At 42.7% G+C, this 16,807-nt stretch overlaps 1 protein-coding gene across 9 annotated transcripts in view; it reads left to right on the top strand.

The window, feature by feature from the left end:
- TNRC6A (trinucleotide repeat containing adaptor 6A) overlaps nucleotides 1–16,807 on the top strand; it is a 96,748-nt gene that overhangs the window by 60,939 nt on the left and 19,002 nt on the right. For 5 of the 9 annotated variants that reach the window (XR_009733520.1, XM_061401457.1, XM_061401452.1 and 2 more), the window contains 12 exons: nucleotides 903–3,473; nucleotides 4,685–4,861; nucleotides 5,563–5,738; nucleotides 6,864–6,896; nucleotides 8,417–8,497; nucleotides 8,836–8,887; nucleotides 12,939–13,081; nucleotides 13,496–13,642; nucleotides 13,808–13,945; nucleotides 14,418–14,546; nucleotides 14,999–15,076; nucleotides 15,335–15,545. Coding sequence is in view for 8 of the 9 variants with exons in the window: in XM_061401457.1 (XP_061257441.1) it covers nucleotides 903–3,473; nucleotides 4,685–4,861; nucleotides 5,563–5,738; nucleotides 6,864–6,896; nucleotides 8,417–8,497; nucleotides 8,836–8,887; nucleotides 12,939–13,081; nucleotides 13,496–13,642; nucleotides 13,808–13,945; nucleotides 14,418–14,546; nucleotides 14,999–15,076; nucleotides 15,335–15,545 (3,936 nt within the window). In the remaining variant the exon portion in view is untranslated. The remainder of the gene's footprint in view (nucleotides 1–902; nucleotides 3,474–4,684; nucleotides 4,862–5,562; nucleotides 5,739–6,863; nucleotides 6,897–8,416; nucleotides 8,498–8,835; nucleotides 8,888–12,938; nucleotides 13,082–13,495; nucleotides 13,643–13,807; nucleotides 13,946–14,417; nucleotides 14,547–14,998; nucleotides 15,077–15,334; nucleotides 15,546–16,807) is intronic. The other 4 variants (XM_061401454.1, XM_061401459.1, XM_061401453.1 and 1 more) reach the window with 3 other exon arrangements.

The raw sequence follows: 16,807 nt of genomic DNA on the forward strand, positions 1-16,807 counted from the left end.
ATATGAACAACCCCCTGAGGAAAGTCTAAATGCCCACATCTTATCTCTGAAGATTTCTAACTTAACCAGAGTTTTAAACTGAATGAGAGTGATGCATTTGGGAAAATATTATAAGCAATAAAATAACTAGATGATAATACATACCAGTAAGTCTTAAGTTTATAGGATTGTATGACTAGTCATTAATGTCTTGAATGTCAGCAGTTGAATTTTTAATCATAACTTTGATCTTTAGCATATCAACCGTTTTCTGTTGTCTTCTAATAAACATGGCTGTTAACACATTTTTATGAAGGCAATATTTCTACTTGTGTGCTGTATTTTTCAGATTGAATTTGAACACTAATGAAATGCAAATATAATGGAAAAGGCTTTATAATTCTTATAAACTTGTTATAATACCCAAAACAGTTGTGTGAAATAGCTGTTCTAAAAACATGTGGATAGAAAAGGATTCCTAATATATTTAGTACATTTCGCCAAGTTTGGCCTGTCCACTTGTCATTTCCCATTTCCATCCCAGCCCCTTCCTTCCTGAGGTTGGGCCTCTAAGCCTAGGTTGCTCCATCATCCTAATAAATCATTTCTACCTTATCCTTCCTGACTCCAAATTCTTTATTTGCTGATATGTTCATTCATTCATTCATGTATGTATTGAGGAGCTATTATGTTCCGGGTACTACTCTGTGCCCTTGGAATAACATAAATGAACAGAGCAGCAAAATTCCCTGCCTATGTGGAATTAATTATTGAATATGGAAAGTTAGTGGCTGGGATATAACCAGTGCCCTTGTAATTATATTGCTAAGTGTTATATTTTGTTGAGGAGCCATACACATTTATAATATATTCATCATTTTTTCAAACACTTGATATATTTTTGTGTTTCTTCTTTATTCTAGATACAAACCACAATACTTCAGGATCCCATTATGAAAATTCAGAGCGGGGACCTGTGTCGTCTACAAGTGACTCTCGTACAAACTGTAAGAATGCTGTTGTGAACGACTCCCCTGAAAAAGAAGCATGGCCCTCAGCCCCTGGCAGTGATCCGGAGTTGGTTTCAGAATGTATGGATGCTGATTCTGCCTCCAGTTCTGAATCAGAGCGACCCATCACTATCATGGCTTCAGGGAGCACAGGTGGTGAAAATGATGGCCTTCGGAATAGCACTGGACTTGGATCCCAAAACAAGTTTGTGGTTGGTAGCAGCAGCAATAATGTGGGCCACGGAAGTAGCACTGGGCCGTGGGGTTTTTCCCATGGAGCCATAATAAGCACATGTCAGGCCTCTGTGGATGCTCCTGAAAGCAAATCAGAAAGTAGCAACAATAGAATGAATGCTTGGGGCACTGTAAGTTCTTCATCAAATGGAGGGTTAAATCCAAGCACTTTGAATTCAGCTAGCAACCATGGTGCCTGGCCAGTATTAGAGAACAACGGACTTGCCCTAAAAGGGCCTGTAGGGAGTGGTAGTTCTGGCATCAATATTCAGTGCAGTCCCTTAGGCCAGATGCCTAACAATCAGAGTATTAACTCTAAAGTGGGTGGTGCTTCCACCCATGGTACCTGGGGAAGCCTTCAGGAAACTTGTGAATCTGAAGTAAGTGGTACACAGAAGGTTTCATTCAGTGGTCAACCTCAAAATATTACCACTGAAATGACTGGACCAAATAACACTACTAACTTTATGACCTCTAGTTTACCAAACTCCGGTTCAGTACAGAATAATGAACTGCCTAGTAATACAGGGGCCTGGCGTGTGAGCACAATGAATCATCCTCAGATACAGGCTCCCTCGGTTGTAAATGGCACTTCCCTTTCTCACCTTAGCAATGGAGAGTCAAAAAGTGGAGGCTCTTACGGTACTACATGGGGTGCCTATGGTTCTAATTACTCTGGAGACAAATGTTCAAGCCCTAATGGCCAAGCTAATGGTGACACTGTGAATGCAACTCTAATGCAGCCTGGCGTAAACGGGCCTATGGGCACTAACTTTCAAGTTAACACAAACAAAGGAGGCGGCGTGTGGGAGTCTGGAGCAGTGAATTCCCAGAGTGCATCCTGGGGAAATGGTGCAAATTCTGGAGGAAGTCGAAGAGGGTGGGGAACTCCTGCACAAAACACTGGCACTAATACACCCGGCGTGGAGTGGAACAAACTGCCTGGCAACCAGCATTCCAGTGACAGTGCAAATGGCAACGGTAAGAAGTTTACAAACGGATGGAAGTCTACTGAGGAAGAGGATCAGGGTTCTGCCGCATCTCAGACAAATGAGCAAAGCAGTGTGTGGGCCAAAACGGGAGGTACAGTGGAGAGTGAAGGTAGTACAGAAAGCACTGGACGCCTCGAGGAGAAAGCGACTGGGGAAAATCAGAGTAGGGACAGAAGGAAGATGGATCAGCACACGTTACTCCAAAGCATTGTAAACAGAACTGACTTAGATCCACGTGTCCTGTCCAACTCTGGCTGGGGACAGACTCCTATTAAGCAGAATACTGCCTGGGATACAGAAACATCACCAAGAGGGGAGAGAAAGACTGACAATGGGACAGAGGCCTGGGGAAGCTCTGCAACACAGACTTTTAACTCAGGGGCGTGTGTAGATAAGACTAGCCCGAGTAGTAATGATACCTCATCTGTATCGGGGTGGGGAGATCCCAAACCTGCTCTGCGGTGGGGAGATTCCAAAGGCTCAAGCTGCCAGGGGGGATGGGAAGATGACTCTGCTGCTACAGGAATGGTCAAGAGCAATCAGTGGGGGAACTGCAAAGAAGAGAAGTCCGCATGGAATGATTCGCAAAAGAACAAACAGGGATGGGGTGACGGACAAAAGTCAAACCAAGGGTGGTCCGTCTCTGCCGGTGACAACTGGGGAGAAAGGAGTAACCATTGGGGAGAGGCTAACAAGAAGTCTAGCTCAGGAGGTAGTGACAGTGATAGGTCTGTTTCTGGTTGGAATGAACTCGGTAAAACCAGTTCTTTTACATGGGGAAATAACATTAATCCAAATAATTCATCAGGCTGGGACGAATCTTCTAAACCGAATCCTTCCCAGGGATGGGGAGACCCTCCAAAGTCTAATCAGTCTCTAGGTTGGGGAGATTCATCAAAGCCGGTCAGTTCTCCAGACTGGAACAAGCAACAAGACATTGTCGGATCTTGGGGCATCCCGCCAGCGACAGGCAAACCTCCTGGTACAGGCTGGCTGGGAGGACCTATGCCAGCCCCAGCGAAAGAGGAAGAACCCACGGGCTGGGAGGAGCCATCCCCAGAATCCATACGTCGCAAAATGGAGATTGACGATGGGACTTCAGCTTGGGGAGATCCCAGCAAATACAACTACAAAAATGTGAACATGTGGAACAAAAACGTCCCAAATGGCAGCAGTCGCTCAGACCAGCAAGCACAGGTACACCAGTTGCTACCGTCTGCAGGTACCATCTCAAACAAAGAGGCGAGCAGTGGCTCCGGTAAGTTCTCGTTTTCTGCAGTCTTGTTTCTCATAGTACTTCACAGTCACAGGAGCCTTGTTTCAATTTACTGTTTTTGGATGTGCACACAAACCTTTTTTTTTTTTTAACTTTAATCCAGGAGAAGTTTGTAGGGAAGAAGATTATGGGGAAGGTGTTACTGTCGGGAAACGGCTCTGCCTTTGGTAGTATTGGCTGTGAATCCCACGCACTCCATTCTCTATCTGGAAGGTTATAGAAGGCAGAATTGGAAAAGGGATGTCAAGTGGGAATACTGTATACTTTCCTCATCTCACTTTTTCTGACTCGAGCTGTTAAATTTTGATTTTATTATTTGATTATCCCCAGAAATAAAACAAGTACCTAAAAGTACAGTCCTCTAAAAATCTAGATACTGTAATTGGCCATAGAAGGGATTTATTTAAGTAGGCATGTTGAATACAGTGGGCATGTAATATGACAGTGACATTTTTCATTAGTTGTCATTGAGATGTACTGTCTTTTTAATGGAGGTTTCATTGAATAATAATCCTGTTGGATGTAGAGACAGAAATATTTTCATGAACTAACGTTTCAGCGCCTAATTCTTTTTTCTGAGTATTATTAATTTAGATTTAATTCTTAGAAGAAAGGTATATGTATCTAAGGGGAAGGCTGTTGTGGTTCTTTTAAAACAGTGTGTTCATGGCTTGGCTTTGCCTTTGTTGATTATGGTTGGCTTTGGACAGCCTAATAAATTTTAAGAAGTGCTGTCCAGCGTATACAAGTAGGATGCCTACCTATCATTAGTCTTATTAAATTACATTTTCCAGAACAGTGATGTTGAAAGGTTGTACTTATAGTAAAAGTTTTATACACATACTGTTACCCAGCTTGATCACCTGCTTGACTAGGTTTGACTCAGAAGGACTTGGCTTTTCTAGGAATTAAATTCATCCTCAAAGGAGGAAGACTTGCCATAATTAAGATTATTCAAAAGAATCTGCTGTGCACCTCGAGGGCAGTTCTGAAAGAAGAGGTGAAAAAAAAGTATAGTTAGATTATAATAATGGAAAATTATTTGTCGTCTTTACATAAAACAGAAGCCATCCTTTTTGCCCATCACAGCATCATTATTTAATACACAAATGTGAAGGTCTTCTTTTGTTCCCCAAGTATTCCTTATTACCCCTTCAACCTGCTGATGACTTCTTTTCCCACACTTTCTAAAGGCTGGGGTGAGCCCTGGGGGGAGACTTCAACTCCAGCCACAACTGTGGATAATGGTACTTCAGCCTGGGGTAAACCCGTAGACAGTGGGCCTAGCTGGGGCGAACCCATTGCTGCGGCATCCAGCACATCCACGTGGGGCTCCAGCTCTGTTGGTCCACAAACGTTAAGCAAATCTGGTAAGTTACTGATAATTGCTGGTTTCCGTTGGATAGCACTGGTGATTCATTGACTATAATTAAGTAATTGGATAACGTTTATGACGTTGATAATGTACCCACATGTTATCGTAATTGTCAAGCAACTTTCATGCTATCCAGCACAAGAGACTGAGTATAATAGTCATGGAGACACATATCCAAGCGGTCTGGCTCAGGTACCAGACAGGCCCCTAAATACTATACAGATAATGAGCAGAGTTCAGGAAGGACCCTTAATATTCAGACAGACATTGTTACTATTCTTCTAGGGATTCCAAAGACCAAGTATAGAGATGAGATACTTTCTGCTTCTGACCTGCATGCTGTGCTTTTGGGCCATTCTCCTTAAAAATATGTATTAAGATGAATTTTTAAAAGTTCCATTCATCCTTGAGTTCCTAAGCAAATACGAACATGAATGCCACCAATGTCCCATGTTTAGGAATCCTCTGATTTGTAAAGGCATGAGAAGTGTTTTATCGAAAATTTTACTAAACTTAAATTCTTGTTTAGCTTTTAGCTCAGTATATTACATACATTTTTGCCATGCAAACCTGGGAAGGGAAATAAAAGAGGGTTTTTAGATTGTCCCCCAGCTCTGCCCCCTTAATGAGTGCTCATCCTCTGGAAAGAACTTTTTGACTATAGCATGTTTCTTTTTGTCACAAATCCACAATCAGGGCCAAAATCTATGCAAGACGGCTGGTGTGGTGATGATATGCCCTTGCCTGGAAATCGCCCCACTGGCTGGGAAGAGGAAGAAGATGTAGAGATTGGAATGTGGAATAGTAATTCATCTCAAGAGCTTAATTCATCTTTAAATTGGCCACCATATACAAAGAAAATGTCTTCGAAGGTAAACATTTCAAGGGCAAAGCCCTTGAAACTTTAAATTCCAAAGGTAGTTTCCCCACAGAAGATAACGTGCTTGCCTGCCTGTTTATGGCAGTCAGTATAGTCCAGGCAGTCCCCAACTTGGGTAGAGCTTCCTGTGTGGGCAGCCATCTAGAGAGACCTAGGACCACAGGAAGGTCCTTTCTCCCCACTTCTACAGCTTGACATCTCTGCCCCACCTCCACCAGTGCTACCTGGGACAACCCCTCACCCCAGGATGGTACCTGCAGTGGGGAGGATGAAGAGAAGGGCAAATCTACATGTTGATTCCTCCTGTCCCACTGCCAGTTCATCTCCCATTTCACCTCCTCGCCTGGAGCCCCGAACCTCCGCGTTACCCAGAGTTACCGTGGTCCTTATTCGTCCCCCATCTTCGTCCCTTCTCTACTCAGTAAGGTCCTGGGATGGAAATCCCTAGGAATGAGTAGAGCGTTTGGTTTTGCTTTTATGTGGACAAACCTTATTCCAGACCTGGCTCTACATCAGAATTGTAAGGCATTTGTTAAAAGTATAATTTCCTATACTCTAGGCCTGCTGTTGTTTTGAAAATTGAACCAAGTTTCTTGTTCTCAACGAGCTCTCCAAATGTTTCTGATGCAGAGCCAGGTTTGAGAAGACTAGTGTCAGATTTTCTTGGGGCCCATTTTCAAAATATGTGCTTAGTCCCCCCAGGTGATTCTGATATATCCTTTCCAACCTGTTTGAGAATGAATTCTTTTTGAGGGACCTAAGAAGTCAGATACCAGTAGCTCATGGCCAGGGTCCCTCCCTTTTGAACCTGGGATTCTAAGTCTAGGACCTGCCATTTTCATTTTTAAGACTTTTCTTCATTGGGCTGCAATTCCCTATTGCCTCAGCATATAGTGTATGAATCGTTTTCCCATGTTTTACATAAATCATTTGATCCTCATAACCTTCTGAGATAGAATACTGATAAGGAATTTGAAACTGGAAAAGGTGGTGGCTTGCCCAGAGTTGCATAACTAGTAAGTGACAGAGCAAGGATTTAAGTTTAGGTCTTCCAGTTCCAAACCCTGTGTTCTTCCCACTGGACCATGCTGTTTTGTGACTTTGTCTTTCCTTACAGGGTCTGAGTGGCAAAAAAAGGAGAAGGGAAAGGGTGTGTAGCCTTTTTACTCTTTCTCCTTTGTTTCTACTAGTAAAAATCTTTTAGAAAGCAACTGCAAATATTTATTTAGCCTCTGCTGTGTGCCAGGTACTGTGCTTAGTGCTGGGGGTTCAGAAACACTAGGATAAGCGCATACTTCAGGGAGCTCAGGGTTCCGTATGGGGGTGTGAGCAGTGCTCTAAGGAGTGTTAGCTTGAGTTTCGAAGATGCCTGGGAGTGGGATGGGTTAGGAAAAGTGGTAGCCCGAAATACAGAATGTGGGGGGAAAGAGGTGACAGTCTACTCCACAGTTAGATTAGGGGCAGATACTAAAGTGTTTACAGTACGATGCCAGATAATTTGAACTTTATTTAGCATAATGTATGGAGCCAATCAAATTGAATAAAAGGCAGCATCGGTTTGGTTTTTAAAATTGGAAGAAAGACCAAAGTTAGTGATCTCATTTAGGAAACGTCTGCATTCATTCAGGTTAGAAAGGACGGCCTGAATTAGGAAGCAGAAATAAATATTTAGTAGAAGGGACTGATGTGAGAGACATTTGGGATTAAAGAGACAGATATTAGCAACCAGTTAAGTATGGGGTGGGGGTAAAAGAGGAAAAGGAATCAAAGTCAACTTCACAAACCTTGGAAAGGGTTAGATGCTTGCTTCAGAGACCTGCTTTCAAGGGGAAATTACAAAGCTGTGTTCTGTTCCGCAGTCAGAAGGAACAGGTAGTAGCAACGGGATAGGGAAATTATGGCAACAAGCTGAGAATGGTTCTGTGATCCTTTATGGGCGGCCTTGGTCTCTATGGCTTCCAGCCTCCCTGTCTACCAAGCTGCTAATCATGGACCATTTGTTCTCTCAGCTCATGTTTCCAAGTGGTTTCCGTACCTTCCATACCCCAACCAGCCACGGAAAGCCAACACCGAGTAGGAAGAATCCCAGCTTTAGTTGCTGCTGGGGATATTGTGTTCTTGGCAACATAAATTGGAATTTTAAAATACTCTTTCGTATGGAAACATATGGTGTTTTTTTCAGTACAGTGCACATAGCATAATTAAATTATGGTTTTAATTGGTTTCTTTGGACTACCCTAAGAGCCTAGTGACTATTTTTACTTTGCTTTGGTGTGAGAATTCTACAAATCCAAATTATAATTAATTTTTTAGAACACAGTCCACTTGTACATTGGAAACTGTCTGATGAACAGTTCTCCATTATCCAGAGGACCTGTTTACTTTCTGTGGGTCATCAAGGCCCTTTGCTTCTGTCTTTTCCTTCTGACTGCTTGCCCTTAGAGATTTCTCTGTGCATTACAGCTATACCAGAGGACTGGAGCAAAGGAAGTTGAAAATCAAATAAGTTGATTTTTAATTATTAACAACTCTGTGAGAAGAGTTGGTTGGAGGAGAAATTATTGGCTAAAAATGAGAGTTGGGAATTGTCTTGAAGTTTAATTAATCCATCATTATACCCAGATAAATAGAGACGGCCATGGCATCTTTCTGCTCTTTTATTTTACAAAGGGAATGATGAAAGGTGGAAACAAACAAGAAGAAGCATGGATAAATCCATTTGTTAAGCAGTTTTCAAATATCAGTTTTTCGGTAAGTATGTTTTCTCAGCAACCTGCTCCCCTTTTAATGGTGGTTCATAAACTTACTCTAATTTCATTTTTTTGTTTTCTTTAATTGTTTGCTGAGTCATTATGAATATGCTGAGGTTAGAATAAAATTTTCCATGAGTTCTTTATTTTTATAGTTACAGCTAAAAATACTGATCACATATCTTCTTTTATTATTTTTTATCATGTTAGGCAATGAACATTGCCTAACATGTTTTATGTTCCACTTAAATTTCACAAATAAGGAAATAGTAAAATACTTCACTTTTATTTTCGTTAGCAAGTTAAGCTCAACTAACAAGCTACTTTTTTCTTTTTCAGAGAGACTCGCCGGAAGAAAATGTACAGAGCAATAAGATTGACCTTTCTGGAGGTAAGAAAAACTTAAATCAACTTGAGTTTCATATTCATCATTGATGGGGAGACTCACTTGTGACGTAATCCAACTGAAAAAGCATTGACCTCAACCAGGAGAGGGAGCTCTGGGTTTCTGCCTCAGTGTTCCTGTTCTCTGGCGTATATTAGAATGTGGGGATTATGCGATTTGGTGTGCCTTTTAAAGTGTAAATCACTGTGCAAATCTAAGCTAATGGTACTGTTAGTCTTTGGTTACTGCAGATTTAGTCTTGTCAAGAATGAGTTATCCAGGTTGGATGAGACAGTCTTCTTAATTTAGGGAACACTTTTTACAAAGGCCCGGATACAATGACAGAAACATCTGAAGCCATATTGGAGAAATGGCAAGTAGTTCCATGTAGTTGAAGAATAGATAGATATAAATTGACTATGGTGGTGGGAGTGTGGTGGTAGTAAAAGCTGTACCTAGGTGGATTTGCTAGAAAACTAGGTGGGTTCTAAATCATGTGGCACTTGGGTGTCTGAGCTTTATTCTGAAAATAAGAGATTAAAGAATTGTAAGCAAGAGAATGAAATGATGTGGATTTATGTTTTAGAAAAACAGTCATGGCTGTAGATCGAAAATCTTGGGACAGAAAACATTAGCAGTGGAGGAAGACTAAAAGTTACTAAACATAGCAAACCAGTTAGAAATTTTGTTGCTGTAGCTGGTGAGAATTTTCATAGCTCTAAGCTAAGACAGTTGGTGGGAAGAATCTTAATTCAGTGGAGATACAGGGATCAGAATCAGGAAAAGTTGATAATTTGTTTGAACCAGTGTGGTACAGAGGATGAGCACGAGGGTGTGGTAAGAGATGGTTCCCAGCCGCCTCGTCTGGACAGTTGTGTAGGTGGTGGTGTTCCTGGCGTAGTCCAAGTCCAGGTGGAGGAGAGGGACCATACAGTAATTTGAACAGGCAAAGTTTAATACAGATGTACAGAATTACTGTTAGATTGGTGAGGGATTGGCGAGGAAGAGATAACAACAGGCCCTCCTAAGCATATATGAATAGCTGATACAAGAAGTAACCTAGAGACTAAATTGTAAAAGTCAACTTTCAGCAGCTTAAAAATGCAGAAAGCGAAGAGAAAGAAGAAAATGGCCTGCACAGCTAACAGACAGAGAAGCAGTAGATAGCACGCAGAATTGTCGCTTACTGGGTGAAGTGGTGCGAGAAGCCACTTCTGCTTTCACCCTTGGACTCTTGCTGCATCCTTTTAGGGTGTTGCCCTCAGCTTGCTTTGCACCCGAGTCTTCAGTAACCACTTGTACCTTTCAGTTTGGCTAGCTACTTTCAGGTGATGTCTGTGGTAAGACCAGTTAAGCGCGTTATTAGTCTTTTCTTTGCTATGAAATGAGTTCTTGATCAGTCAGTGCTGTGAGGAGTGATGGATAAGGCCTCTGTGAGACCATGGATGGTAAGGGGGAAAAAAAAATCCATATCCAGAATATGTGTCTGTTCCTATGAGGACAAGGCTCTGCCTCCTGCATGACTCACTGAATGGCAAGAGAAGTTGCTGGGATGCTGTGTTGTTGGAACTTGCTGGCAGTGTACTCTTCTAGGGTGCTGGGACAAGCTTCTCATGGAGGGCTGTGTCCCCATAGACACTCTGCTACAGAGCTGCTTGGAGGTATTTGGGAATGGTGGGAGAAGGCCTCGAGTGAGGCTCACCACCCTGAACTGCGAGGGTAAGGCACAGGAGAAGCTGAAGCACTGCCAGAGCCTCCAAGAGCAAGTAGGCAAAACTTCTGCCTGCAGCGTCTCTCCAGTGCCCCTTGCTGATAAAACCTCAGTGCCAGTTGGCAAAGGAAGAAAATGTAGAGCCCAGATACAGTTTCAGAGAGCAGTCAACAAGGGTGAATTTGGAGCTGAGAGACAATGAACCAGTGACTGGCCATTGTTTGAGATAGGAAATATATAATGGGTTGGACAGACAAGATTGCTGAGTTCAAAGTTGCTATGAAAACCGTGTGGTGATATCCAGTAACTAGTAAAAACAAATCTGGGTGTGGAGTTTATAAAAGGTAGGGCTGGAGATAATAAGTATAATTAATTAGACATTAGTGGTAGTACAGCTTCAAAAATAGGTTGTGGAGGGAACTCCCTGCCAGTCCAGCAGTTAGGACTCTGCGTTTTCACGGCCATGGGCCTAGGTTCCTGGTTGGGGAAGGTCCTGCAAGCTGCATGGTATGGCCAAAAAATTTAAAATTTTAACAAAAGGAGGGGTTGACAAGAGGATTGGAGTGATGGACCAAAAACAAAGTCCAGGGGCAAAAAATGGCGTTTAAGGAAAGAGGAGAAATGGAACCAGTGATTGTCTTGGTATGCATTTGACCCTGGAGGTTAGGAGAAGTGTCATTGGTAACTTAGCCAAGAGCTAAGGGCCTTTTTATACAATTGGTCAAGGGAAGGCTGCCACATTTGGAGCTCAGATGGTTTCTGAAGTGATGCCGAATGGTTGGAGGAATGGTTTGGGGAGAGGATGTATCACACTACTTTTTTAAAAAAGATTTTATTAGGTAGGCAGAAATAATGTGGATTTTTAGGAAAGAACAACTTAGAGATTTGAGAGAAGAGTTGCCTAGGTTAGATGTCAAAAGTGAGGGGGAAAAAAAAAGTGAGGAAAAGAGTTGAAAATGGCTATCTTGGATGTTTCAGTGAATTAACAGAGGGAAAGAGAACAGGGAAGAATTTGTTGCAAATGCTTATTGAAGAATACTTTCCTTTTGATGGCTCAGATAGTAAAGAATTTGCTTGCAATGCAGCAGCCCCAGGTTCAATCCCTGGGTTGAGAAGATCCCCTGGAGAAGGGAATGGCAACCCACTCCAGTATTCTTGCCTGGAGAATCCCATGGACAGAGGAGCCTGGTGGGCTACAGTTTATGGGGTCACATGACTGAGCAACTGTACTTCCCTTTGTTAAAAATTTTTCCTTTCCACTCGCCTAAAACGAGGGTGGTAAAGGTGGGTGTGTCGTGGTGGTGGCTACAGCAGCAGCTCTCTCAAAGGAGGACAGCAGTTGCAAAGAAATTGTGGGTGAGATCTGAGGATGAAGCCTAAGGAACAAGGAAATGGACTGCAATTTTAACAAGTTGAAAACCAAGGACTCAAGTTTGTGTGCTAGGAAAGTAGAGACACTGCCTCTGAGCCCCATGAAGATCGAAGGGCAGTATCGTGCTTGGTTTGTCCAGTTAGAAGTGATGAAGGAGCATTCAAGTGACGGTTCCCAGCAGGCAGTTGAAGATGTGCCACTGAGCACAGGCGTCAAGTCAGAGTAGACATTGGTATTTGAGGGTCACCTTGATGGTGAATAAGCCTAAGGGAGGCCAGTTTGAAGAGAGTTGAAAGACTGAGACCTTGAACGTACTGAGTACATCCCAACATCAAAGAAACACACAGAAGTGGCTCAGCTATGGAGAGGAGGGCTCAGGAGGCATAATATGGTAAGGGTGTGAAGTTAGAGCTTTGTTGAGGATGGTAGCCTGGGAGCTGGCTGTTTCAAGCACAGATTTTTGCTAGACACAGGGATACCATGAGAGGAGGTCGTATTTACTGCAGAGAAGTCAGCAGAGCAAGCCCTTAGGGAGGGGAGACCTTTCCCGTCTGCTGAATGGGGTGATGACAGTAGAGTTATCAGCATTAAATGAGAATGCGTGTTCACAGCAGTGCCTGGCACATTGAGAGCATCTGCTGGGTGATGGTTAGTCGTGGTGCTGTTCCTGTTGTTGGTTACTGGAAACTATGTTGCTATCATAAAATTAAGCAGATTTGAGATGACCAGCGATGTTTTACCTTTCTGTTTACTAGTCTGGTTTCAAGTTATTTGGTTCAATAAAATAATACTGTCTGCTAAACTTAACTTGTGAAGACTATAAGATTTGCTAAGTGCTAGTGCATTTTTCACATGTCAAGGCAGAAGTCATTTTGGTTTGGAAGTGAGTATTTCTCTTTCTGTTGTAAATTTATCTGAAACTAAGTAGGTTAATTCTCTTCCTACTTGATGACATAATTTCCTGCATTTGTTAGGAATGTTACAAGACAAACGAATGGAGATAGATAAACATAGCCTAAATATTGGTGATTACAATCGAACGGTCGGGAAAGGCCCTGGTTCTCGGCCTCAGATTTCCAAAGAGTCTTCCATGGACCGCAGTCCTTATTTTGATAAGGTAAGTTGTCTGTTTGTTTTCTGTCTTGTTTTACCCCTGTGGCCAAGAAAGCAATACACTTAATAGCATAATTTTTCATTAACAGTTTAGAACATTTAATATAATATGAAGGGTTATATAACCCAGTTCCAAATATTACTGGACTTGTAGTTCATTGTCCTTTTATAGTTCATTGTCCTTTTATGTTGCAGTTGATTACAGGGATCCTATTTATATTTTCCTCTTAACCCCGTGAAATATGTTTGGTTCTTTTTGTGTGCTCTAGAATTAACACTAATCTGATCTCTTCTGTTTTCTACCTGTTTCCTGTTGATGCTGGAATGTCATGTGACTTCTCTCCTGTTGCTGCAATGATTTCTCCCTTCCACTTGTTTGCTTGGCTGGTGTTGCACGTCTTTCTGTCTGTCCAATCAGGATGGCATTGTAGCAGATGAATCCCAAAACATGCAGTTTATGTCCAGTCAAAGCATGAAGCTTCCCCCTTCAAATAGTGCACTACCTAACCAGGCCCTGGGCTCCATAGCAGGGCTGGGTATGCAAAACTTGAATTCTGTTAGACAGGTAAGTCCACACGTGTATTTCAGGCTCTCTGTTGATTTGTATAAGTAATAAGAGCTCTCTTACATGTAGTTGCTGTGTTTAAGTCAGAATTACAGTGTGTGGTAATGGGATGTTAGTCCCTGAAGAATCCCAGTGTCATTTGGTGGTGGTGGTTTGTTTCCGTAGAATGGCAATCCCAGTATGTTTGGTGTTGGAAACACAGCAGCACAACCCCGGGGCATGCAGCAGCCTCCAGCACAACCTCTCAGTTCATCTCAGCCTAGTCTCCGTGCTCAAGTGCCTCCTCCATTACTCTCCCCTCAGGTAAGTAAGCTTTTCCACTATATTCTGTACTGTTCACCTGGAGTAGAACCTCAAAGAAATTGATATTTGAGTGAGATGACTGGTTGGTCGTCGGATTATTTATTGGCCACTTTGAGATGCAGCTAATTCTGAATGAGTTATTACAAAAGGGATGAGGGTAGGGTGGAGCAAATGAGTCAAAGACAATTTAAATCTCAAATCTATCATTCTCTTTCATAAAATACCTTGAGGGGAGGACGACAGTAGCAGTATGAATTGACTGGCTAAGGATTTATCACTGTCACTTTTTACTTAACCCATGAAAATACATGGGAACAATAGATTAATGAAGCTAGAAAAAACAACCTCCCCCCCACCCCACCTTAATAATCCACAAATGTAATTGCTCTACTGATATTTTAAAACACATAGTATGTTTTGTGAGCTTGAGTTTCTTTTATCAACATAGTTAACTTACCATTGTGATCCTCAGGTTCCAGTTTCATTGCTGAAGTATGCACCAAACAACGGTGGCCTGAATCCGCTCTTTGGCCCTCAACAGGTAGCCATGCTGAACCAGCTATCCCAACTAAACCAGCTTTCTCAGATCTCCCAGTTACAGGTAAGTAGAATAGAATAACAGCCTTATTCAGTGTACATTCATTGTCTACTGTAAACGCCACACTCGAGTCTGTGCAGTGTTTTTCAGTAGACAGAGCAGGCATAGTCGTGGCCCTCAGGGAGCTTCCAGTCTCTAAGTGAAGGCAGATGGTAAACTGGAAGGGCAGGATGCGGTGTGAGCAAGCCCAGCCAAGTCTGGAGTGGCCATGGGAGTAGGGTGATTGGGAAACGTTCACCTGATGAACTGGAAGTATAGATTGAGCAAAGGACTCAATTCACCAGGATGGCTGGAGGCCAGAGAGTCCAAACAAGAGATGATATGGATGAGGCAGGGTGTGTTGACATCAACTAGATGGAGCCGTGCCTTTGTAGGTACCTCTGCCACAGTCACTCTGCGGCACGCTTGTCTGTGATGATGTGATGCTCACAACCTGTTTGCACTTTTCCTTCCAGCGATTGTTAGCGCAGCAGCAAAGGGCGCAGAGTCAGAGAAGCGTGCCTTCTGGGAACCGGCAGCAGCAAGACCAGCAGGTAGGTGTGAACCTTCCCCTTGCTTTGCTCACACTCCACTTTGATCAATTCCATTGTGACAAGGCAGTTGAAATGCCTTTATTAAAATATAATGGAAAACATTAAGTCTTCTGTCTGCCTGGAAGTCTTATTAACTGGTGGACAGTGATTCTTCACCTTCCTGATGAGAAGGAACTGAATTAAAAAATGAAGGGGGGATCGAAGGTATCTGTAAAGACTTCTCTCCCCAACTTTCCCCAATCATTTTGTCGTTTTAAGGGTCGACCTCTTAGCGTGCAGCAGCAGATGATGCAACAATCTCGTCAACTTGATCCAAACCTGTTGGTGAAGCAACAAACTCCGCCATCTCAGCAACAGTCACTCCATCAGCCAGCCATGAAGTCTTTCCTTGAAAATGTCATGCCCCACACTACACCTGAGCTGCAAAAAGGGCCATCACCAATAAATGCTTTCAGCAACTTCCCTATAGGTGGGTTTCTCCTTGGCCAAAGCTTTGGGCTGGTGCTTGGTGATCACAGGTTGACCTCTTGCTTTCTGACCTGTCCAGTTTTTCTCTCATGAGCGCCACGTGGTTCTTTAGCTGCTCTGGCTCTGAGTGGCCACACTGCTTCTAGCGTTGCCTCTCTTCTTACTTCAGGAATGTCTCTCTCTGTTCAAGAAAATCACACATTTCACAAAGTCCATGCTCAGGTGGTGCAGTGGTAAGAATCCACCTGCCAGTGCAGGAGACGCAAAAGACGTGGTTCGATCCCTGGATCAGGAAGATCCACTGGAGAAGGAAATGGCAACACGCTTCAATATCCTTGCCTGGGAAATCCCACGGACAGAGGAGCCTGGTGGGCTGCAGTCCATGGGGTCACAGAGTCAGATGCTCATTTGAAATGAGTTAACATACATATATTTCTTTTTAAGACTCGGGTATCTTCATTATAAGATATGAAGGGGAGGGGAGGACTGAAATTATTAGAGCACACCAGAGAAATTTTGAGCTTTGCTGCTTGGAACAGTCACATCTGAAATTTTAACTATTGTTTAAATGTTTACAATAAATTACTGGCATAAATGTAAAAAATAGGGATGAGAGAAGAAATTGCTTTTATTGCATTTACATTTGCTTCCCCCCAAGCCCTCTTTTCTTATTACGTCTCCAGGTTTTTTGTTTCCTCTGGGAATTTCAGGTTTATGTGTCTTCTTCCTTAGGTCCCTTTTCTTCTCGTGCCTTTGAATATCTTTTGACCTTTGATCATTCACCCCCTGTTTGTTTCCCTTTTTCTTTCTCTTTTGTAAACCAGCTGCTTTGGTTACTAGCCCAACTTTGTTGAAGATGTTCAGTTAACTGGCATGTTCTAGGCTGTGGGCGGAGGTTGGGCCTGCTGTTATCCCTGCTCCCGTTTCATGTTGGCTGGACCTGATACATGACTCAGCTCTCCCTGGTTTCGCTATGGACTCAGCTAGGACATTGATGGAACTTCGAGTTTTAGGAGTTGTTAGCAGTCTTTTTACATTCCTTTGTCTGTTAGGCGAATACCATAGAAGCCATGTCCTCCCAGAGACAGCATTATGGTGATAAAAGAATACTCAGGTGAACATTGAGAGATTTTGGTCTCACTAGTGAAAGGAAGTGACTCTCACTGTGTGATTACATACTGAGCATATAGATTGGGCCACTGAGAAGAAAAGTTTCTAAATAAGCAATTTCTTATCCTGGCTGGCCTTAGAGCAAGAGACTTT

Source organism: Bos javanicus, chromosome 25 (genome assembly GCF_032452875.1).
Source record: "Bos javanicus breed banteng chromosome 25, ARS-OSU_banteng_1.0, whole genome shotgun sequence".
In the NCBI taxonomy this organism is placed as follows: domain Eukaryota; kingdom Metazoa; phylum Chordata; class Mammalia; order Artiodactyla; family Bovidae; genus Bos; species Bos javanicus.